The sequence below is a fragment of the Equus caballus genome, chromosome 6 (assembly GCF_041296265.1).
Source record: "Equus caballus isolate H_3958 breed thoroughbred chromosome 6, TB-T2T, whole genome shotgun sequence".
In the NCBI taxonomy this organism is placed as follows: domain Eukaryota; kingdom Metazoa; phylum Chordata; class Mammalia; order Perissodactyla; family Equidae; genus Equus; species Equus caballus.
Genome location: NC_091689.1, coordinates 60,959,362 through 60,983,388, shown reverse-complemented (window position 1 = coordinate 60,983,388; position 24,027 = coordinate 60,959,362). Strand labels below are relative to the sequence as shown.

At 37.0% G+C, this 24,027-nt stretch overlaps 1 protein-coding gene across 24 annotated transcripts in view; it reads left to right on the top strand.

Annotated features, from left to right (window-relative positions):
* ABCC9 (ATP binding cassette subfamily C member 9) overlaps positions 1-10,890 on the top strand; it is a 123,601-nt gene extending 112,711 nt beyond the window's left edge. For 13 of the 24 annotated variants that reach the window (XM_070271038.1, XM_070271028.1, XM_070271024.1 and 10 more), the window contains 3 exons: positions 1,695-1,828; positions 3,431-3,493; positions 8,196-10,890. In XM_070271038.1, coding sequence (XP_070127139.1) covers positions 1,695-1,828; positions 3,431-3,493; positions 8,196-8,333 — 335 coding nt within the window. In that variant the 3' untranslated portion in view covers positions 8,334-10,890. Of the gene's footprint in view, positions 1-1,694; positions 1,829-3,430; positions 3,494-4,204; positions 4,379-8,195 lie in introns of all 24 variants that reach the window. The other 11 variants (XM_070271041.1, XM_070271042.1, XM_070271031.1 and 8 more) reach the window with 1 other exon arrangement.
* Positions 10,891-24,027: the final 13,137 nt, after the last annotated feature.

Here is a 24,027-nt window from a genome sequence, read left to right as displayed (position 1 = left end):
CACTTGTGTAGTGGATGAAACATGTACTCAAACAATCAGTGGTATAAATTCAGTCCTAGAGGTAGTACAATTTCTGGTAAATAACTGATGACAGAACAAAAGAACAACATGAATAGTGAAAGAACGGCGTGATTAATGAAACAACCGAGAGTTTGTGATACAGTCTTTAATTCATAAAAATGAACATCTCTGGTTTCGGACTTTTGCTTCCTTAAAATCTGAACTCATTTAAGAAAGCAATCAGAAAGATAATAGTTGGTTGATATTCTAATTTTAACACATAACGTGCAGTTGCCAAATTGACTGTGTTGTTTTGGCATCCAGTTGAAAAAAAAGTCAACCTACAAAATAAAATCATGTTTATTTGTTTAGTTTATTTGGGAAAGAAGACCTACTCAAAAATGATACCTTTTATGATTTTAATTAAGTCTCAAAGAGAAGGCATCTCACAAACAAAACTTGAGACAGCATGTCTTTAAGGACAGTTTTGTTGACCTTGCCAATGTCAGACTGTGGGAGTAATTCCAGAGGTCTGGATGAACTTTCCCGTAATAATTTTTGATGTCTCAGAGCCCAGCAAGTGCACTTGAGAAATTGATAATGTTTATAGACTTTTCTCCCTTGGTATTTAGAGACATCTCCCCCATAAATAGTTGGAAAGACAGGCAATTACATCATTATAGTCCTCTTCACTAACATGAGAGTTGCATGTACCTGTTTTGAATGGTGGGGGCATTGTGTTTGGGGTTATGGTACAGTGTAAGCAACAGGAGATTGGATTAACACTATGTAATTGAACGTTGTTTATGCTCGTTGTCTTCATAGAGATTACTTCAACTGCTTGACGAAGTTCTAATTCAGGCCAACTCTAGTGAAGAACATTCATCATCTCAAGCATCCTCCTTATTAAAATTTGGAGAAAAAATGCGTAGCCCCCAAGCATGAAAAGTAGTAAGAATTTGACGCAGTGAGAATATAACCAATAGAAATTTCCCCTCATGATGCTACAAAAAAGTATTTGAATGCTAATAAAAGAGATATTTTGGAAACAGAATTCATCTGAAACTCACAATAATAGTTTATGAAATGTAGATGGAAACAAAAAAAGGAAGTGATAATGAGGAAACATTCGTTTATCCATAGAACAGTGTTTTGTTCAGCTACTAAGTCAGATACCATGGTAAGTGCTGGGGATACAGTGATGAACAAAGACAAACCCAGTCCTTACCCACTTGGAGCTTATAGTCCAGTGGGATGGGTAAGAGAATGGGTATTGAATTTGAAAATATTCTGTTTCCTGTCAAGCTCTACTGCCAATCAGCTATGTGATCTTGGGCAAACCACTTAATCTATCTTGGCCTTAGATAATTATACCGAATAATCTCCTTGGATAATTATATTATGTAATTAAATAATCTCCAAGGTCTTCCAGTCTTCAAAATGTTTAACAGTATTTTATATCCTACTATAAGGAGGTAATTTACCATCTATTGCCAAAAATAGGATGGCCCAGGATTATCTCCATTTTCCCAAAGTAAAATTCCTCTTCACCTTTCACATAGGAAATCCTTGCACCAGTACAAAGTGATATCCAGCTTCCTGTTATAGGGCATAACCTGTTTTTCACTACTTTGCCCAAGGAAAATGGTAGCAGCGTTTCTTTAATGAAATCCTTGCTTCTTCCTCTGATTTAGATGCCATTGTCACTGAAGGTGGGGAGAACTTCAGCGTTGGACAGAGACAGCTGTTTTGCCTTGCTAGGGCCTTTGTCCGCAAGAGCAGCATTCTCATCATGGATGAAGCGACAGCTTCCATCGACATGGCCACAGTGAGTGCATTATCTAAGCCTTTTAAATTGATGAGTTGGAGAAATGTACATGAAAATTACAATTTATTTTTCCTGAGTGTGTTCTGAATCCTCAGTACCATTGAGTGTCATCCCATCCATCTCATTGATCAACTGGTGATAGCATGTTAAGAATTACAATACAGGAGACGCAACATCTGCTTTAAAGGAGTTCCTATTGTCCATAAACATAAAATAAACTTGTCATCACTTTTTGATAAATTCTCAAAACAGTGAAATTCCAGGACTCAGTTGATGGGAGTACTGTATTGTAGTCAGGTATTCGATATTATGCCATGGAACTGCTAAAATGAAGGACGCAAATCTCTATTTACTAGAATCTATTGAGAATCAAAACCAATCATTACTTTATAAATCAATTTGAAGAAGAAGGATTCACTAGAATTAGTAATTCCTAGCATTAATAATGGCCTTCTCAATGTGTTCATGGTAACAAGCCAGAAACTTGGCCTTTTGAAAGAAATTATTTAAAAGTATCAAATATGTCCAAGAAGGGTCTCTCTAGAAGGGTGTGATCAAGTGAAGAAAATGTCACATTAAACCACAAACTGTATGAGCTAGCAATTAATTTTGTTCTTATAAAAGTTAACTTGATATTAAAAGTTTGGCATCAGAAAGGACAGAAATAAAAAACAGCCCCAACCTTGATGTGATTTGCTTGCTGTACACTTTATACTGGGTAAAACTACCCAAAAAAGTGAGATAGCTTCAAGATTAAGAGCCAATTGTATATGGAGATGCTAATTTGACATCATTTCTTCCTGTTAAGTAAGACTAATCAAAGGGCCTATACAAAGTTATATATCCTTTCAAAGTTAGCATAGTTTAAAACAATAAGATAGTTCCTAATCAAGCCATTTCACTAAGTAAGCATAACTACATCAAAATTAGTATTAATTACTAAGGTTTTACAATATTGGGGATTATTATAAGGATAATACTGCCTCAATAGAGATGAGAGAGAGAATATGAGAATGATTTGATTGGCAAATAAGCAACTTGATTGGAAGGAAAAACTCCTTCACATTAGGCCTTCGGTAATCAAGCTTTCCTCTAGGAAAGAGGTAGAATCTTCATCCAGAACGTCTTTTAAAAAATAATGATGATAATTTGTGGTGGGAATAAAAATGGTTCCTGCCTGGAATGTTCATTGTGGCGTCAAAATCCAAATTGGGGGCATTTATTTCATTTTTTCCCTTTCTGACCCAAAGGTTAACACCATTTTGGGATTTTATTAGTTTTGAATACATATTGTTTATGGTTTAACTCAAGTGGGCATTTCTATGCCCGTTTGATTTCATTTTCCTGTTTCAGTTCGCTAGCAGTAAATCGATCGGTCATTCTTGCTTGATCACTGAGTTTTATCTGCGTTTTGAAGACACTCACAGAACGCAGCATGAGCAGCTGAGGACTGCTCCCTCTTAGCCCTTCTGCAGCAGACTTAGGCGTGCGAGTTCTCAGAAGGAATTGGGCATGGTGGAGCATTGTTCTTGGGGGCAAATATTGTGGCGAGAGAAAGTAGTCTAGAGAAAACTCAGACTGACTGTATTTGTTTTTTGGCAGGAAAACATTTTGCAGAAAGTGGTAATGACAGCTTTTGCAGACCGCACCGTGGTTACAATAGCTGTAAGTATGGGAGGCGGAATTGATTTACTCCTCTTTGGTTTTTGTTCCAAGATTCAATAGTTTTTTTGAGCAATTAAAATATATTTATGTTGAATTACATACTCTCTGCTAATGTTTCTGTATCTGTGCAAAAAAACAAAACAAAACTCCAAAACAAAATCTTAACTATACTTTGAAAGCCTTTACTTTGTTTCTTTCCAAACTTCTCTACCTACCTCGCCTGGGTTACAATGATAGGAGTCCTAGCTCTAAGGATTCCATCAGGTCATGGGCTGTGCTTTTTCACCAGACACAGATGTAGTTTATATGGGATAATTCTAGTTTCAATAATCTAATGGTCTCTTGAGCAGTTTTGGAAGCAAAATTCTTACATTTGACTGTCAATTCTACTGGTATTTATACTTAATTTCTATGTTTTATTCACTTAACTGTTTTAAAAAAGGAGGCAATGAGATACCTCCAGCCGAGGCAGATACTTTCTCGGACTTTAGATCACACCAGTCAAATTGAAGAATTGCTTAAATCTTTGTAGTTCACGGGACAGCTTCCTTAGAAGAGGCCCTGGTTTTCTCTCTTCTCTCTGCTAATGGATGGATTCTTGTTCACATTTAGGTCTAACGTTGAACAAAAACTACTGTTTAAGTAAATCACCTGGACATTGTTCCTCTTGCTGATTCTCTTCTCTTCTTTCCCTTTTTCTTTTCTCTCCAGCACCGAGTCTCTTCTATTTTGGATGCAGGCCTTGTTTTAGTCCTTTCTGAGGGTATTTTAGTGGAGTGTGATACTGTTCCAAACTTGCTCGCCCACAAGAATGGCCTCTTTTCCACTTTGGTGATGACCAACAAGTAACCGTCATGAGCTACTCTGCCAGTACCCTATCCTCTGGTAGTTATCTTAGTGGCGTCCCCTTAGTAAGGCAAGGCTGAGGCAGGGATTAAAGGGGAGGGATGGGGTGAACTAACTAGAGGGTATTATCACACGAATCAGCTCCACCAGGTGCTTCAGTCCTGTTCAGTACCAAATGGGGCATGTGCATGTATTTGCAAATGTATACACGCAAGAGATACATTTACAAAAACCTGAGGACCAGATTGGCCTCTATGCTAAAGACCAATTTCACTACTCCTCGGGGATATTTTGTAAGTGTCCCTAAAAATACCAGACATGTTCCTTACCTGCCCTGAAGATCGCATTGTTTAAATAATGACTTAGGTTTAACTGTTGACTAATGGGATTTGTGCACGGACTGCTTGCTTATGCTTCCAATTTTGTGAATGATGTATGGGAGAAAGAGCACCCTTTGAAGTGCAGCTTTTTCAGGGTGGCAGGAAATGACTCCCCATCAGGATCCACCTTCTGTACCCTGGGCCTAAGTAAAGAAAAGGCCTCTTTCTCTCACTTTCCCAGTGAAGTCTGTGGTTCCTTCTGCCTTGGAGGAGAGTCACCTGATTAACTCATTCACACTGAAGTGTGAATGATTGAATGGGTGAGAGAACTGGCTAACTTGAAAAACAGTACTCTAATATTTTCAAGAACTTTCTCAGTAGAGAAGGTAGGGAGATATTTTGAGGGAGAAAGAACTTTCCGTTGCCCCTAAACAGACAGCTCAAGGAGGAAAAAGTAGACCCTTGCCTACTCAAAAGGCTAGTTTTCTCAGTTCTGCATGAAGCATGGAATTGTTGAGTGGTCCCATTTAGTCTACAGCTGGAAGATTACTGTAGCATACTTTGTGTTTTTAACCAAAATATTATGTTCTCTTCTCTGGTTTCTGTTCGCCTATATTCACTGAATACTTTTCTTAAACCCCTGCATCTTTCCCCCATTCTTCATTTCGAGAGCACTAATGTGGAGCTGGCCACTAGGAAACCTCGAGTTCTCCCCACTGGACCTACAGAAAGCTGTGGGGGGGATGAATGACTGTGGGACCAGCTCCTCTGAACAGGCTCATAGGAAAGAGAGCGCCACCAGCTTGCAGTAGACCCCTTGTAGAATGATCCTAGTTCTGTTAAGAGTAACTCTTTTTTCCTTTACTGCTAAAAGTTGTTCTGATAATTTTGTTAACTGCCACTGAAAATTGTGGAATAACTTAAAGAGAGAATTTTCTCTGGCTTCTAAAAAGAAGCCGTCATGTACCAAAATAGTTCATGGCGTTTATTTATAAAAGCGATTTATTCTTGATTAGATTAATTTCTCTGGAGCATTTTGGAAATTTAAGCAATGCTGTTACAATTGACACTACACTTTCTCAAGCAAAAAATTATTTGGATTAAAGGAATGAATACCAGATATATTTATTTCTATTGAGCAAGATTTTTCAATGTTTTTATTTTTATCTTTTTAAAATAAACATTATTTTAGTATAACAAGACATTGTTTATAATACTCTATTTATGGATGTAGAGGCCAAATTCTTTTTTTTTTTTTTGAGGAAGATTAGCCATGAGCTGACATCTGCCCCAATCCTCATCTTTTTGCTAAGGAAGATGGGCCCTGAGCTAACATCCGTGCCCATCTTCCTCTATTTTCTATGTGGGACGCCTGCCACAGCATGGCTTACCGAGCAGTGCCATGTCTGCACCCGGGATCCAAACCAGTGAACCCTGGGCTGCTGATGCAGAGCATGTGAACTTAATTGCCACACCACCAGGCCAGCCCCCAAATTCTTTTTTTTAACATCTATCATATGGTTATTTAAGAACTAGTTTTTTTGTAGGGAAAATGCACAGCAGATATTAAACCGTTCATTAAGTTGAAGTTTATTTTTTGCTAACTCAATGGGTGTGCAAGTGGCTCTGGTCCTTTCTCCAAGATAAATAAACATTATCCTTCAAATTTTGATAATTCCTAAATATATATCATTGGTTACCAATATTCAGTGAATGATAGATTTGTCTACGGATGTTGAAAATAGCGGCGCATGTTCTAGGCTGGCGTCTTTATCATACTCCATAGACGTGTTTCTTTTCTCCTCTAGTTGTGAGTCTCAACTATGACTCTTTGCTTTTCTGAGAGCATGATCACTGAGACTAACCCATCTACATGGCCCAGGGCAGAAGATAAGCCTTTGCTTATCTTTAGGCTTCAGGTTGGACCTTGGGTTGTAGGAAAAGGCACTTTGGAAGTCTATCAGCTAAACAGATGGCATTTCTAGGTTTGACTCTCCCATCTGCTTGCCCATGTTTTGGCCTGCATGGTCCTGGTCCAGTATGGTAGCCCCTAGCCGCATGTGGCTATTGAGCACTTGAAATATGGGTAGTCCAAATTAAGAGGTGTTGTAAGTGTGAAATACACACTGGATGTCAAAAACTTAGTACTTATAGAAGTATGTAAAAGACCTCATGAACAATTTTTATAGTGTTTACATATTGAAATAATATTTTGGATATTTTGGGTTAAAATATATTATTAAAATGAATTTTGCTTGTTTACTCATGCTTTTAATATGTGGCTTTAAAAAGTTTAAAGTTACATATCTCACATTTGTGGTTCACATTATATTTCTATTGGAGGGCGGGTATTTTAGCAAGAGTAGTGAAAAGGCCCACTGCACAAACGTTTCCCTTGTAAATCTTAAAAATAAAAAAATGGTGGTAGCTAAAATTTATTATTTGCTCATATATATCAGACCAGCTGCTGAATTTTTTTACATGGATTCTCTCATTTGGTCCTCACCACCATTCTCCGAGGCAGGTACTATTACCGTTATTTTACAGAGGTGAAACTTGAGGCAAACGAAAGTTAAGTTTGTTGCTCAAGATTGCATAAGTAACAGGTGATGAAACCAAAATATAAGCCCGGTCTAACTTCAGAGTCTACGCTCTTAACATAGCGCTCATGATCACAGATGCTCCCTATGAATGGTTCAATGGCAGGGTGGAAACATCTCACACTTTGAAGTTAATAAACCTGGTTTTGATGCTGGTTCTTCCACTTATATCTATGTGATCTCCTTATTTTTGCTTTGTCTGTATGAACCCCAGTGGTTTCCCTTACAAAGTGGAGAGAGATAACACCTACATTTGAGGAATGTTCTGATGATTCACAAGTATGTGTGTGGAGCACTTGATGTATAGTATATGCTCAGTAACTGGTAGCTTTTATTATTAATTACTACCGCAAAAGCTTCTCTCCAAAGGGTACTATGCAGAAAGAGAGAACAAGTGAGCGGCAGGGATCGCTAAAGCCTAAGAGATGGCATGGCTAAAGTCCTGAATAATCCATTCTAATACTGCCTTCCAGAATGGACATCCCCCATTTTGCCTCCCCAGAATCGAACCACCTTCCAGGGTTCTTCAGATTGTGTGTTAGCCCACAGAATTAGTTGAGACTCTACGCAAGAGATAATTTTAGTCTAGACTAAACTATAACCCAACTGGTTCACGATGGCTCTTCTTATCATTGAATTATTTGACAAACATTTATTAGCCTACTTATACTTCCATGAAAATGATGAAGCTACTATATTAGCTGCACTCAATTTAATACAGCCCATATAAGACCCAGCCATACTGGCCAGTATTTAAAAGTATGTAAATAAATGATACTCTAAATAAGAAAGAAAAAGAAACGCTGTGTTTCTTGTATCTTCTGGAACCCCAAGACAAAGAGATGTCCCTGAATAACCAGTAAAATATGCATATTCCATTGCTTTGCCTTGTACCCTGAAGTTTGTAACAAATATACGTATTCTTTTCACTCGCAGCATCGGGTTCACACTATTCTGACGGCAGACCTAGTCATTGTGATGAAGCGAGGGAATATTTTAGAATATGACACTCCAGAAAGCCTCTTGGCCCGGGAAGATGGAGTATTTGCATCTTTTGTTCGTGCAGACATGTGAAGAGATTTCTTAAAACAACACGTGTATTTAAAATAATGTAGTCATAACCTACTTAACGGATCATTGGCTTGACCTTCGTCAAGTGGCATCTTAAACTTTTACACATTTTCTTAAAGCTTATTTGTTACGTTGTGAAACTTCCTAATTAGTAACAATGTCACTTTACCAATGAATATTGTATTTCCTGTTCTGACATTTCCTCTTCCTAGTTTTGTTTTCTAAGATATTACTGCTTACTATGTTCATTAATGATGTTTTTCTAATGAGTAAGCCACTTTAGAATAGCAGATTGCGTTAAAACATCTAAGCGACTTTAAGTGGTAAATCAACAGCTATGTTTTCTCATAATTTTAAGTCTGGCAAATATCTTCTCAGGCATAGAAGTTACATTGAGTATTCAGTATTATTATATTCTTATTTGTAAGGATATATTATCCTTTTTGTTGCTGTCTCCAGATGTTATTTGAAGAGAATAAAAGAAGGACAGGTTTTAGAATCAGTTCCAAAATGAAACAGTCAAATTCATTATCTACTGTATGAGAATATTTTCTGTATTCATTAACATTAGTAATACTGATGTTTCCTTTAGCAGTCTCTGTTTTTCATCTAAATTGTATCCTGTCACTAAGAAGTTATGACATTTATAGTAGTTCTGTAAAGTCAAAGTCTTAACTAGAAAGATCATGAAAAGTGTTTGGATATTTGAAAAATTATACTCAAGTTTCCGTTTTTGCCTATCTAGTAAGGAAAGAGGTCTTAAGATATCAAACATAATGTGCCTTTCCCAGAGTAATTCAAAGTCATTTCAAAGAGTGATTAGGTTCAGTCCTTCAGTGGCAGGCCAGCTAAAGCTTTCTATGGTTTAATTCATCATTAGATGTGGTTATGATCTTGAGCTCTAAAATGCCACATTATTTAAGATGCAGGAGCATAGGCAAGTGGCCTTATTTGCACAGGAGATATATGTATCTATCTCAAGTATGTGTTTCTAGTGGAAGAGTGTACTTCTTTTAGACATTTTTGCCCAATGGTGTCACACATGTGTCCATTTGCTCTTGTTCTGATTTTAATGTGCATGGAAAAAGTGTATCAAAAATGTTATTCTAATTGTAATGTGCATCTTAACAGTGTATCAAAAATCCATGGTATACTAATGTTATGTTTTGCTTAAATGTAAAATAATAAATTTAAAAATACCAAAGGTTACCTTCACTGTCATGCTATCAGCCAAAGCTTTCTACTGTGATTCTGTACCCATCTCGTATAAATCTCATTGATTTTCTTATGAGGATTCACATGCATAATAAGGTTTTGAAGAATTATGATTGATGGAAAAAGAGAATTTATGCTCCCTCCCTATAGTTCTTGTGTTCAGTTTATTGTATTGTGTGTTCACTCTTGGAAAATCTGTAATACTTGTTTATCCAGAAAATATGACTGGGCCTTTACGTGAATATAGAGCTCTTATGGTTTAACAAAAATAAGTTCTACAAGGATTGACAAAAATGTTCTATGTCATTTAGCTTAAATTGTCACCCTTTGTTGTATATATAAAACTTCATTGGGGGAAAAAAATCCTCTTATTGCTTCCTGAAAGCTAAACAGAACAGAATCAGTAACTACTAACTCGATCTCGAAAATATTTTCTAAAAATTCCACCAGTCTGCTCAAAGTATTGCTAGCATGCACATGTTTTGTAGGGCTGAATTTACATGACACTTGTTACTGAATTACCTCATTCTCACGGAAATGGGGATTTACCCATAGAAAATAGTCCCTTACAATATCTGTAAATTATACTGCTACATAGACAACATCAGCAGAAGCATATTTAATTACACTAAAGTGAGACTCATGTTTACCATTCTTGCACCCAAGAGATCACTGGTTCCCTCATAACTTTTCGCCACTTAAGTTGAGTCAGTGTTTAATTGTTTACAAAACTAAATTGACTGAATAAAGTCAGGGATGATTTTTTAAATTGTTTAATCATTTATTATGTTATATGTGTTATCTATTGAATACAAAAATGATTTATTTTGAATAATTTTTTACTAAAGAGGTACATAGCTATAAAAGACCAGCTTAACCAAATCAAATTTATATTTACAAATTTTACATTTAATTAACCAAATCACTTTTATAAATTTTGATTCCTTAATATTTGTTAAAAGCAATAAATGTATAAACTTTATATTAAAATAACAAAGTTACTGATATCATTGAAAGAGAAAAAATATCTCTCTTAAATGATTACATATCCTCTACTTTTATACTTCTACTGTTGATCCATTTAAAAGTCAACTTAGCTCTAGATTAGATACCAGAAGACCATTCTAAGTAAAGGATGCTTGAGATCTGGGACCATGTCTTGTTTGTCTGGCCCACAGTAGGCCCTAATAAGTATAGTTGATTGATCCGTTGACAAGTTTCACCACTAGCCATGTGCCTATAACTATGGGTTATTCTCTTCAGTTTGTGTTGTGTTTATTCTACTGTGAAAATATATTGGCTTGGCATTGTATAATAAATTACTCTTTTTGTCTGCTCAGTTAAAGAGAGTGGTTATTCTTTTACTTATGACACAACTGGGTATCAACCGGGACTGATCAATAGATATAAATCAACAGCAGTTGCGAAGACAATAGCTGACTCTGCTTTGACAATTTTGTTTCATATTTGCCGCTGTCATGCACTTCATCAGTTTTATATATGGGCTTCAGGGAAGTTGCCATTAAGTAGAACAGCTATATCAATAAATTTTATTACATCTCTAATTAAATAGCTGGATGTCTGAAGTTTTTCCCGAGTTTATTGACCAGTTCTTATGGTTGTTTTCCAATATATGTTTTATCACCTATTTTGTACTACATTCTTTAGAGTCCTGTGATTTATAGTACTATGATAATTCCCTTCTTGCCTTATTATCCAAAGTTAAATTCAATCTTCTAATCTTAACCTTTTAGCATCAGAAACAGTAGCCAAGAGGATGTATCCTGTAATTTAAGTTTAATTTTTTCCTTGGGTAACTACACATCATTTGCAACAGCTTCTCTCAAGCCTCAGTAAGATTCACCTAGCTCAGCCTCTCCAGTGGAAGGGCTTATATCTGTATTTGTAGCAAGTGCCTCCAGATAAGATTCATAATCAGCTAAATTTGGGAATCACTGGTCTACCTCAGTCACCATCTCAGTTTCTTTTTATTATGCATAAGATGGAGCCATAAAATCCTGAAGGTGATTTTCACATGCTTCCTATCTTTGCTGACATTACCTTACCCTTGATTGCTAAAACAAGCCTCTCAGTGTCATTGAATGAACTGCCTTAATCCCATCATGAAGGAAACATAGTTAAATGAACTGAATCTTCACTGAGAAGATACAAACAGGGACTCTGAATGCTATTTTCTTTTGTGTTTAATCAGCAATATGTGATCTAAGGGGAATACGTATCACAAAGATGCAAAGCTTTTTGTTCCACCTCTGAATTAGCTGTTGAATGATTTGCACGTTATTCTGCTGCATTTGAATTCGTGTTTCCAAATGTTCATAGTACATAAATGTGACCAGTTTGGGCAGGTTTTGCTGTTGGTGTTTCACAATGTGGAAAGAAGGTAAATTATCTGTGATGATTGTTCCCTTTTCCACCTTCATATTTTTTCTGCAGGTGTTGTCATTATTGCTGACACATGAAGGTTAGTATCTTCATTCTACATATCTACGACATAGGATTTAAATGATTTCTTTTTCTGTGGTCAGTAGCAAATTTTCCTTAGCCATTCATACTATGATCACGAATGCCCTATTTCTAAACTGACAAAGATCCAGGGAACCACACCTGGAGAAATAAGTTAATTGGCCCTAAGAAGAAAGCCTTCTGTAATCTCAGTGTCACCAACCATCACAGACCATCTCCAAGTATACACTACATATTAATGACAAAGAGCTTTGTTTTTAGACCATTATTTTTATCACTTCATCTGCCCACTTCATAAAACAAGTAACTTGTTCATATACAGCAACAGTGCAACTCTGGTTATTGCTGCTTCATTCCCATTTTTCTCTTAGAGAGGGTTACAGTGTGTGCTATTTATATACATTATCAGTTATTGTTAAGTGAAAGATTATTGACCTTTAAAATATCAGGGGCAAGTGGATTTAGGCCAGAGCTTCCATATCTAGGAATTTGCTCTTTGACTCATAGTAGTTGGGGCTTTGTTCCAACACTATTTAAGTAAAGAGCAATTTTTAAAATTTTTAATTTCCTTTTTTCAGACACCCAAAATGTTCATCAATCCTTTTGAATGTAGACAGAAGCAGAATCCTCAACTGTCTGAATCTATTAAAGTGTATGGCTAACTCTCTCTCACAGGTTGCAGCCTGTCCTCCAACCTCCCAGTACATGTGTGTGTCCCCCCACATACACACACGCATGTGCACATACACTCACATTTTATCTTAACTTGCTGCCTTAAAGAAGAGTAGGGTTGCTATGAATCTTTACATGACATATTAACACAATGTATAAATAATTCAAATACCAGTGCCTAGAATGGATGGCATAAAGAGAAGTGCACTGGGTTACATTGAGCCAGCTCCTTAGTTCAACAAAAGGATAACGGTTGTCGTGAAAGGTCGTGAACTAGGCCTCTATGAAAGGTGGTTATCTCCCCACTAAGGGATGCTGCATGAAAATAAACTTTGGTTATTTCATCTTGATTGATAATTTGTTGACTATCTGCTGTGTGTTCACCTTTGAGTAACAAAGTGTGATTCAAGGAGGTTGAGTAGTACAAAGCTTTGCAGTATATTAGAAATAGTATAAAATCTTCTGAAATAACTATCTTGATTGTATTTATTTTACAGGCAAGGAAACTGAGGTTAGGACTTAAATGAATGGCCCCCAAATCATTGATTTAAAGTCTATCTGACTCCACAGATGGCGCCTTAAACACCACCAGGGGATAGGAATGAAGAGATGTGGGTGGTATTGAAAGGATACATCTGTATTGGAATCTGGAAAAAGCAGAATTATCGGGTCTCAGGAAAACTGAGGATGGGGTCAGGTCTAGGAACCTTTTTAGGGACAGTCCACTCTCTCAATTCTCTGTCTCTGTCTCAACTTCTCAGCTCCCTTCTGCCCTTTGGTGCACTCTATCCTTCTGTCCATTTCCTTCTCATCTTGTATGCGGCCTTTATGAACCATGCGGATCTCAGATGAAACCTTCTTCACTTGGGCCCACAACTATCACCACTTCTCAGACTGTCTACTGTAGAGTATCAAGCAAGGAATCTCCTTCGTCCACCTTATCTTTTTATTCTTATATGTGACTGGACAGCTTTGCATTACTTCACTTTGGGCAAGGGATCGAATTCTGATCTAAAAAACTGTGGCCAGATAGTTATGCCAATTGAAAGTAATTTTTTATGCTGAGGAAAACTTAACACAGAGTGGAGAGTGACATGAAAGCAAGAATACAAACCCAAATCACAACCAGTAGTTCCAGAAAAAGAGTGATGAGATTGGGCTGGCTACTGATTATTTTCCTTTGAGGAAAAAAAAAAATTGGAGGAAGGGAGAACCATTTGTAAGTCACATAAGCACTAAAGTGTGCTGGTTGACTAAACCCCTTGGACATTTCTCCCATGTTCCCACACCCTACCTTTGCTCCAGAGAGAGGGAAAGTCCAAAGAAAGATGTAATTTTCTTTCAAACAAGGAAAAAAAAAAAAAAATCTCCTGCCATAAGTAGTCACCTCCAAATACTGACGTTTTAAGCCCAAGTTTTATTTCCCTGTGGGCATGACTGCATGACACACAGCCTGTGAGACACTTTCTCACAACCACCCATTCAAAACAAGCAGTAACCCCCACCTAGAATTACACCACTCCACCCATTTTAGGATCCCCAACACGTACGACTATTATAAGCATACTTTAGATAGAAGCACCAGTTTCTCCAAGTGACTTGTCACTCTCAGACACTTCCAAGTGCCAAGTCCTTGGCCCAGGCCCTGAATTTGCTGTGTCCTTGACAAACTGGGAAAGAGAAGGTAGCAAAAGGTAGTGATTCGGGGTGACAAGATTTCACCTGAAAATAGGAGTTTCTCTTCTTTGTTCCCACTTGACTGAACTTCTAGCATATATGAAATGCAGTAAAATATTATATTGGAAACACAAGGCATCTAGGCGTCTGGCCAAAAATGTAGGGAAAAAATTAGCAAGACTAATATTTCATGGGAAATTCTTGGCTTAAATAATATTTTAATAAAGCTTAGCTCCATGTGCCAATAAAGCACAGAGATGACAAAATGATTTATGATTTAAATATCAAACAATCTCTGTAATGTCTAGTACCATCTTGTAGCAAACCACATGAGAGAAGCAAAATCACAGGGGAACAGAAGAGAGGAGCAATGTGAAATCGATTGAGATATCAGTAGAATGAATGGTGCATAAACCGTCTCATTAAAATTTTGAAGAAATGATAATAATAGCTAACAAATATTGAGCAGGTGTGATATAAGCCTTATAAGTATAATTCCACTTAATCTTGACAAAAATTCTATGAGATAAACACTATTATTCCCATTTTGTGATTGAGGTTCAGAGAGGATAACTTGCTCAATGTTCAGTGGAACTGAGATGCAAACAGGCCACCTGACTTCAAGACCCACACTTGTACCCAAGTGCTACACTAGACTAACAAATTAGCCAATCGATTAACTTCTCTTGCAAATAAATGATTTACACGATATGTGATATTTAAGAAAAAATAATTATGAGTATCTCTGTAGAATGTACTGAAAAGGGAACTGGACCAGGAATTAAACATGAGTTCTACTCTTGGCCCTATCACATATTGGATGTATGGTCTTGGATTTATTATTTGAAGTCTGAGTTTCCACTTCCTCATTTGCAAAAAGGAGAACAAAAAGGCATGATAACATTTACTCTGCTGGCCTCACTGAGTTTTTGTGAATCTCAGATTAAATGATGGTGAAAGGATTTTATTATTTGAAAAGCACACTCTGACATGCAATATTAGTACTAGGAACCCAATACGTATACCACTTCTTAATAGTATGATGTGAGATTTTCTTAAAGTCACAAAATAAGCTTTTTCTCTCTCTTAAAAAAAATCTGGCATGATTCCAAGTTTACAATGGTGAGATGATATATTCAGGCTGAGATATTATATAAAATGGCTCCGGAACATTGATATCCCTGGGGTTCTGGAAAGGGCAAATGCAAAATCAGTCTGTTGGGGTACCACCTGGATCTTCTGGGAAGAAAAAAATAAAATTAACTCACATTTAAATTAAAACCACAAGAGAAAATGAAGCACCGTGGTGAGAATCAAGAGGCATAACAAATTGGAATATTAGCACAAGAATTAGAAATAATAAAACAATCTAAAGAGATTTTTAAATAGTGTGTTTGCCAATAAACATATGAAAATGTGCTCAACATCATTCTTCATCAGGAATGCAAATCAAAGATGCAAATAAAAACAGCTACCTACCCACTAAAATGACTAAGTCTACAAAGACTGACAACACCAAGCATTGGTGAAGTTGGAATTCTCATACACTGCTGAAGGGAGTGTCAATGGCACCACCAGTATGGAAAACCAGCAGTATCTACTAAGGCTAACTATGTGCCATACCAGGACTCAACAATTCCATTCCTGGGCATGTATCCAAGAGAAATGAGTGCCTATGTCCACAAAAAGACTGGTACAGAAATGCTCATAGCAGCTTTATTTGTAATAGTCCAAAAAACCAAGAACAGCCCAAATGCCCATCAACTGGAGGATGGATAAATAAATGGGCGCTTGTTCATACAATGAAATACGATTACTGGGATGTAAAACAGTTTGGCCAAAACTCACAGGTACAATGTTGAGTGAAAGAAGGCAGACACTACACAGGACATACTGTATGATTCCATGTACACAAAACTCAAGAACAAGCAAATCAAACTCATCATGAAATAAGTCACAATAGATTTAGCTCTGGCAAAGAGCAATTACAGCCCGGAAAGGAGCAAAAGGAAATCTACGGTGACAGACATGTTTTGTATCTAGATCTGTGATTTGTGCGGTGGTTATTTAATAGTATACACGGGTTTTAAAAAGGTGGGGAAAAGAGAAAATTAATTTCCAATAACCAAATAGAACTTCTAGAAAAGAACAAAAGTTACTAAAATTAAAATTCAATGGACAGATTAAACAGTAACTAAGCTTAAATGATTAAAAAATTCTTTCCAGTGGAAACAGAACTGGCACGTATGTACATAGAACGCAGCACAGAACAAGCTGATAGAAAATATAAGAATGATTAGAAGACATGGAGGATAGAATTAGAAGGACTGAAATAGGGGTTCCAGAGGGAAAAAAAGAGTGAAGAGGATTCAAAGAGCCAAGAACTATTCCCAAAATATTCAGACCCAGATGATTTCAAAATTATTGCACTTTCAAGTAGTAAGCCAGTCCCTGTTCTATATAAGCTATTCCAATTCATAGAGAAAGAATATGCATTAATTCTTTTTATAAAGTTTCATAACATTTATCCCAAACCAGGCCAAGATAACACAGAAGGAATAATACAGACCAATCTTGGTTATAAATATTTATGCAAAAATCCTAAGTAAATATTACAAAACAATCCAGCATTATGTTAAAATAATAATTCACCATGACCAACTGGAATTTACTCAGGAATTTAAAAATAATTCAACATTTTAAAAAATCTAGTGACTTAATTTACCATATCAACTGGCCAAGGAAGAAAAAAAGATCACTTTGGTATATGCTAAAAAGGCCTTTCATGTAATTCAACATCCATCATTGATTAAAAAAAAAAAGAAAAGTAGAAAAAGCACATTACCTTAAAAATTTAAATAATAAATTAATTAAATACAAATTAAGGAAGTTGTGTCAAAGTTAAATTATTTTAGAAAATACTATGTTTTAAGTGTCATTGTCCTGTGCTAAATCCTTTACATACTCACCTCATTTAATCTGTATAACTCTGAGAGATAGATGTTAGTGTCTCCATTTTCCATTAGTAAATTGAGGCTCAGAGTAATTAAGTGTGTTGCTCAAAGCCACCAACCAAGCAAATGGCAGAAATTGTAATTGATCCCACATCTTTCCGATTCTAAAATTCTGTGAACTTAAAAAATCATAGTATATTTCCTATACCTTTCACAATTCCTCAATTTTTTAAAAAAAAAGATTGACTAAAATCCATAATAAATTTCTGTAGGTTTACAGAGAGGAGATCATTTTATTACCCCATTTATTCTAATAATAAGTGAAGTAATTTGACATTTTAAATTAGCAACAAATATCAAATATTTAATTCTAGTATGAACCTGTTTAGAAAAAGGTCCTTGTGAAAGCTTTTCTGGCACAGATAATTTTTTACCTAAAGGAAAATCCAGGTCACTTAATAGCACACACAAAAAAAAATCCTGGCAAATGATCACCGGGGCCAATGAGTCTAAATATTACTTTAAAACTTTCAACCCCTATAATCTCTTCTGCAGCTGGCATTTTTTGAAAGGTGGCAATAAGGAGTCACCCTACAGAGAGTTCTGGAAAATGTCAGGTTTCTCTTTCCAAGTACCACATGAGTCACTGATTTTTCAAAACATATTGACGTGAAAGCTGAGCAGTAGATCAGGACATTCTTGGGAAGTGCTCTTAACGTAAGAGCTTCAGAAAAGCCTGTGAGGAGTTCCTATACCAAGACAGATCCCAGGTTCACGAGAACTTGGCTTTCTTTGGCAAGAGAGTATCAAGGCATAATTTCAGGGCCTGGAAAAATGAATAGCGACAGCCGCTATTCCTCATGTTCTCTTGGAAAAGTCCCTACCAGCTTTATTCAGTACTAGCATTTTGTACCCTACTGGCTGCAAATAAGGACCACAGGGACTCTCTACTTGATTGAAGAGACCACTTTTTTCTTGAAGACACTATTATAGTGCAACAGGAATGTTGATTACCTGGGTCCTTCTTTTATTACCAGCATCTTGGCTGACTCCCTTTCAGTCCCCAGTGTCTTGATTAAATTTAAGAGTTGAAGAGATGCCAGTACAAGTACTGGTTACTTAGCACTCTGAAGGTTAGTGAGCTCTCAAAAATAATACTCAGTCTATAAAATGATAGCATCATGTTTTCTTTTCTTAGTCTTAGATTAGGAAAGATAGTTAAATAATAGTTAAAGGAATCTGTGGGTCTATACCTCCCCTCTCTTCCCACCTCCACACCAAGCTCTGAGATCTTTTTGACCATCACCAAGCCAAAACCAGCCCTAATAGATTAATAAGAACTGACATTTATGAAGTAACTTATCACTGGCCACTCAGTATCCTAAGCACTTTATATGGATTGTGTCATCTTGCCCCCATAACAAGTCTATGAGTTTCTTACACCTGAGTGGGCATGAGAATCTCCAGGGGAACTTTTAAATGTGCTTTATTTTATTAGAAGTATTTATAACTTCTCGTTAAAGATACTTTCATTTAGGGGCCAAAGATTTTATATCTTATTCTATCCTTGCTCAATAAAAGCCTGGAGGGGCATAAACAACGTTAACAGGGGTTTCTCATGTAGCTGGACCATGGATTAATAGTCATCCCTTTGGGATATCGTCCAGTGAGAAAAGCATAGGGTTTGGGATCAGACGTTTTGAGTTTGTCATAACTTCCCACCTGCTAGGTATTTGATTTGAGGTAAGTCATTTAGCTATACTCTAACAGACTCACGTGTAAATTAAGAAAATAACTTACCATATAGATTCCTCAAGGGTTAGGTCATTGTTTGTCACAGCCTAGTTAAGTGCAGACTCTCAATCTTCATTCCATGGGTAAATGGAGAGATGGACAGATCAATGAACACACTTCTCACTTTTCCCATCTCATCTCCTGCTCTTCCTCTTCTCCACTGGATATGTAAATCTTGTTTCTATTCTTCAAACTCATCAGGTCACTTTCTTTATCCTTGTACTTGAGCTGCCCAAACCACTCTTTCCCCAGTTGATCACCTGGCTGATTCTTTTTTCAAATTTCGCCTTCTTAAAAAGGCTTTTTCTGAACTTTACGAAAAATTGCCAATCTCTGGCCCCCATTACTCACAATACTTATCTTGATTTATTTTCCTCATAAATCTTAACACTATTGATAATTATATAATGCATTATTTGTCTTGTTTGCTAACAGCTTCCTCGCCAAGAACACCCTGGAGCAGGGAATATGTTCTGTTTCTGTTCACTGAGATATATATTAAAAGGTAGTGATTATTATTGATGCCCCCTTCTTGACATGCTGATTCACACCAGTGAGCTGGCCTAAGTTTGAGGAGTTGAGCGTGCAAGCTGGATGCTGGCCTTTTCATGATATCCTTGAAGAAAAGAGGTGACTTTATTTAAAGGAGAGTGAGGCTTTTTTGCACATAAATAGATACATATCTCAAAAAGAAATGTTCTCTGAGCTCATTGGAATAGATAAGTAAGAAGAGTTATACTGTCATTCCCATTTGATGATAACTCCAAAAAAGTGAATTTATAACATGCTGTTTTGATTACTAGTTTATGTAACAGTTTTATTAAGCTGATTCCAAAGCAGTATGTTCCAAAGTGGTTTATATGAGGACACTAATAAAGCAGCATACCAAGAAAATAGACCAACCATTATTTGGGCTGCTAACATGAATCGTTTCCATTGTCATTTTGAAGACTCGCCAAATTCTGACGTCTCATGTGGCTCAGGAAATCCAAGAATTCAAAATTCACAAGTTGAGTCAAAGTGAAGGTCATCAAATGCAAGGACTTCACTCTGATCTCAAGCGTACCTTCAAGGACATCACTGCGTTCTATCTGATATTCTAAGCAGCAGACAATCGGCAAAAGCATCAGCCTGGTACTTCGTCCACTTGTTTTAAGGCACCTAACAAACTTTGTTTCTTAAGAGAATGAGAATCGCAGAAACTTCTTTATCCACAAATAAAATGCTTACAGGATCTGAAAAGAACCTGACAGACATTTTTTTTTACCAGTGAACAGACATCTTTGAATTGCTTCCCAATTGTAAAACTTTCTCTGGTATGCAACAGGAGTCAAACAGGACTCCTGAATAGTCAAGAAGACCATGAGATTTTAAGAGTTAGCTCTGTCCTAAACCGATTCCTGGTGTCCTCTAGGAGTAGCGAATCAATTAGTCTTCACTCCTGAAAGAAGAGTTAGGAAAACTACAGAACAGTTAAGAAAACACGTAACTTTTAGCGGATGACAGCAAAATAGTGATTAAATAAGGAGACCAATAAAATGAGCCTGAAGTAGTAAATGTGTTCTTAAAAACTTCATTGATTTCTGGGGCTGGCCCCGTGGCCGAGTGGTTAAGTTCGCGCGCTCCACTGCGGGCGGCGCGTGTTTCGTTGGTTCGAATCCTGGGCGCGGACATGGCACTGCTCATCAAACCACACTGAGGCAGCATCCCACATGCCACAACTAGAAGGACCCAAACGAAGAATATACAACTATGTACTGGGGCGCTTTGGGGAGAAAAAGGAAAAAAAAATAAAATTTAAAATAAAAATTAACTGATTTCCTTCACAGATTTCTCAGAGGGGAATTTAAATGTTCACTATTTGGACCATAATATGAGAAGAGGAAGATCAGAAGGGGGAGGAACTAGAGAGCAATCAGTAATAGATATAACCAGCTACTGTGTGTCTAGAGAGACCTTTGGGGGATACAGGTATGTCTCTAATGAGCTCAAAATAAAGTTGTCAACGGAAACATAGCCAGCAAATGCCAAGTTTAAACACGTTTAAGTATTGCCCACCTGGAGTGGTTAGGGTTGTTGCTGAAGAAGGAAGGAGCAGATAGTGTGAAGGGAGAACATTAGGGTGATGAGAGAAGGGGGACATGACAAGTAAGGGGACCTTTGCAGACAGGAACGGCCATATACTTCAGAGATCTCCAAACTTCAGATTACCTATATGGGTTCTGAGAAATGGTTGCAAGACAGAAACACTGTGTTGCGAGCCCTATACCTTCTTTCCTTAATTTGGCAAGTATTTATTGAGTACCTACTTCTAGGATTAGGAACAATTCCAGACACTGGGTATGTGGTCATAACAAACAGTGCGCCCTGATAGTTTCCACCAGGTACGGAAAAACCAGTTAAAGGAAAAACACGTAAAGGGTTGGTAAAAAAAAAAAAATCAGGAAGGGAATGGAAGGAGAAAAGAAAAAGAAAATCTGTAATATTTTTATAGTACACGTTTCACCTTTTGTCTAAATGACTTCTATTTGTTTTTAGGCATTCTATTGTCAAAAATTTACTTGGTAACTTCTTGTTCTTTGTCATGTGTATTCTTAGTGCGCTTATTTTGAAGCAATCAGTTTAAATTAGTGACTAATAAAAAGTATGGTGTAGCTTGTCATTTCAAAACAGGTCAAAACTTGACTTAAAATTGCATGCTTGGAAGAATATATCTCATTAGAAAAAAAAATGAGTCCTAAATATGGATTATAGCAAAAGAACAGAATTTTCCTAAGATTCAGATATGGATGAACTCAGTTCTGAGTTCTCATTCTAATTTTTCTATTATTTCTGTCACTACAATAAATATCACAGTCACCTCCAACTTCTTCCTCTCCCAGTACTGACTCTGTGTAACATTCCTTTTGAGTATGTTGCCCACTGACATTGCCTATTAGCCCCAGACCTCATTTCCTCTCTAATTATTGTAATAATTTCCAGTGTTCCCTTCTGCCAGTCACAGAATTTTGGAGCCTGAAGGGGTTAGAAATGCAACTCTGAAAGCCATCACTGCCTCGGCTTCATGATCAATCTTCCCAAAGCCAGGTTCTTATTATATTGTTCTCTACTCAAAATCTTTCCATGACTTGCCACTTACCTACCGAAGATTGTCCAGACTCCTTTGTTGAGGATTTAAGACTGTCTGCATTTTTTTTCAAGGATTCAATATGTTTTTCAACCTTACCTTTTCCATTCATTGATTCAAAAGTATTTTTGAGCACCTCTGTAATTTGAGCTGTGCTGGAGGCTTATGACAAAAGGTTAAGTCACAGCCCCGCCCTCCGTCTCAAGGGGTGTGGGGCTGTGGGCGGGGGGAACAAGTACACGAATAACCCATGTGTTGAGAAGAGTGGTGACAGAGACTATCCAGGGAGCACTGGACTCAGGCAGCCAATCCTGCTATCTTGCTGACCTTGCTTCATCACTGGGGATGAAATTAGTTTCTGTTACTAAAACATGGCCCACTCTTGTCAAGACTCCGTAACTTTGTTCATGATGTTCCCTCTCTGTAGAATGTCTTTTCTCTGTGTTTCTGCATACCCCCAATATATCTGGTCTTTCAAAGACTAATACAGTGCCAAATAATCCATGAAGTTGTCCTTGGTCTCAGTAGCTCTCATTTGAATGCTCACGGCAATTGAGTTCCATTTCCTTGCTCATTCTAATCACATCATTGCTTGTATTAGAGTTTATTGTCGAAATCTTCTCTCTTTACTATAATTGTCTGCCTCTTAGGAAAAGCAACTATGATTTTATATAAAAACCTAAAAAAAGACCCTTCACATAACAGGTGCTCCATAAATGTTCCCCCAGCTAAAATAATAGGGAATAAATTGCACATCAAAATCAATTGTAAAATAGAACAAGGAGGGGATTAACTATACAAATTGATCCCCACACACTTGTAGTAAAACTACCACATACATTACTGTAAAAATTAGCAACAGTAGCAAGGAAAGCTACCACTAACAGACTAGGATCCCCAGGCTTGAAGGGGTTAAGCAGATCTATCCACAGGGGGAAAAAATTATTCTTTATTTGCCTTCATTAAAGACTAAATTTAGGTCTTTTGGTAATTAAATGAACACATTGTTTATGCTCCATACACTTTCTACCCTGAGTCTTGGAAAATACATGAAATTTCCAAGAATTAAAGTTTCCATTAACACAAGTGCCAAATCAGGAGGCTGGACCTGTGGGAGAAAGTACATTTGTCTTTTCTGGCTCCTTTTCAAAAAGCTATAGAAAGATATTTACTGTATAACCTTTCTTGTGAGCAATTGCTCTGTTTTATCATTCAGGCCATCTAGACAAAATGGAGAAGCTGCAGCATTTCAGAAAGCAACCAATTACTGAGGAATGACCCTTTGAGTTCTAAAGTGTTGACAGCAGTCCCTGTTTGGGGTAAAATTTCTCACTGAAAGAGATTTTGAGTAGTTTTTCTTTCTTCTACTTTTGTGTGTGTGTCGTTGTTTTGGGTATGTGTGTATGTGCGTAATTCCCTGAGAATTAACTTTGGCGAATAAATAGTTACTATGGTGGGTTTCAGAACATCTTCCACCTGTATCATCCCTACCAGATGGCAATTTAATGTAAAATAAGTAAGTGTGCACACAGCTTGAAAGCCTCAGAAGACTATTTTCTAACCTCTCTACCTGGTTTTATTCAATCTGAAGTAGCCCAGTTTATCTACCCAGGTTACAAAATAAAAATAAAAAATAAATTCTCTTTACGTCAGTGAACTTGGACTCAGCAAAGACGCTCGGAGCAGGAAGCCTTTTACAGACGTGCGTATCACGCGGGCAGCAAGGGGTCCCAGCTACTGGGAAAAGAGCTGCTTCTACAGGTCCCGCCCTCTC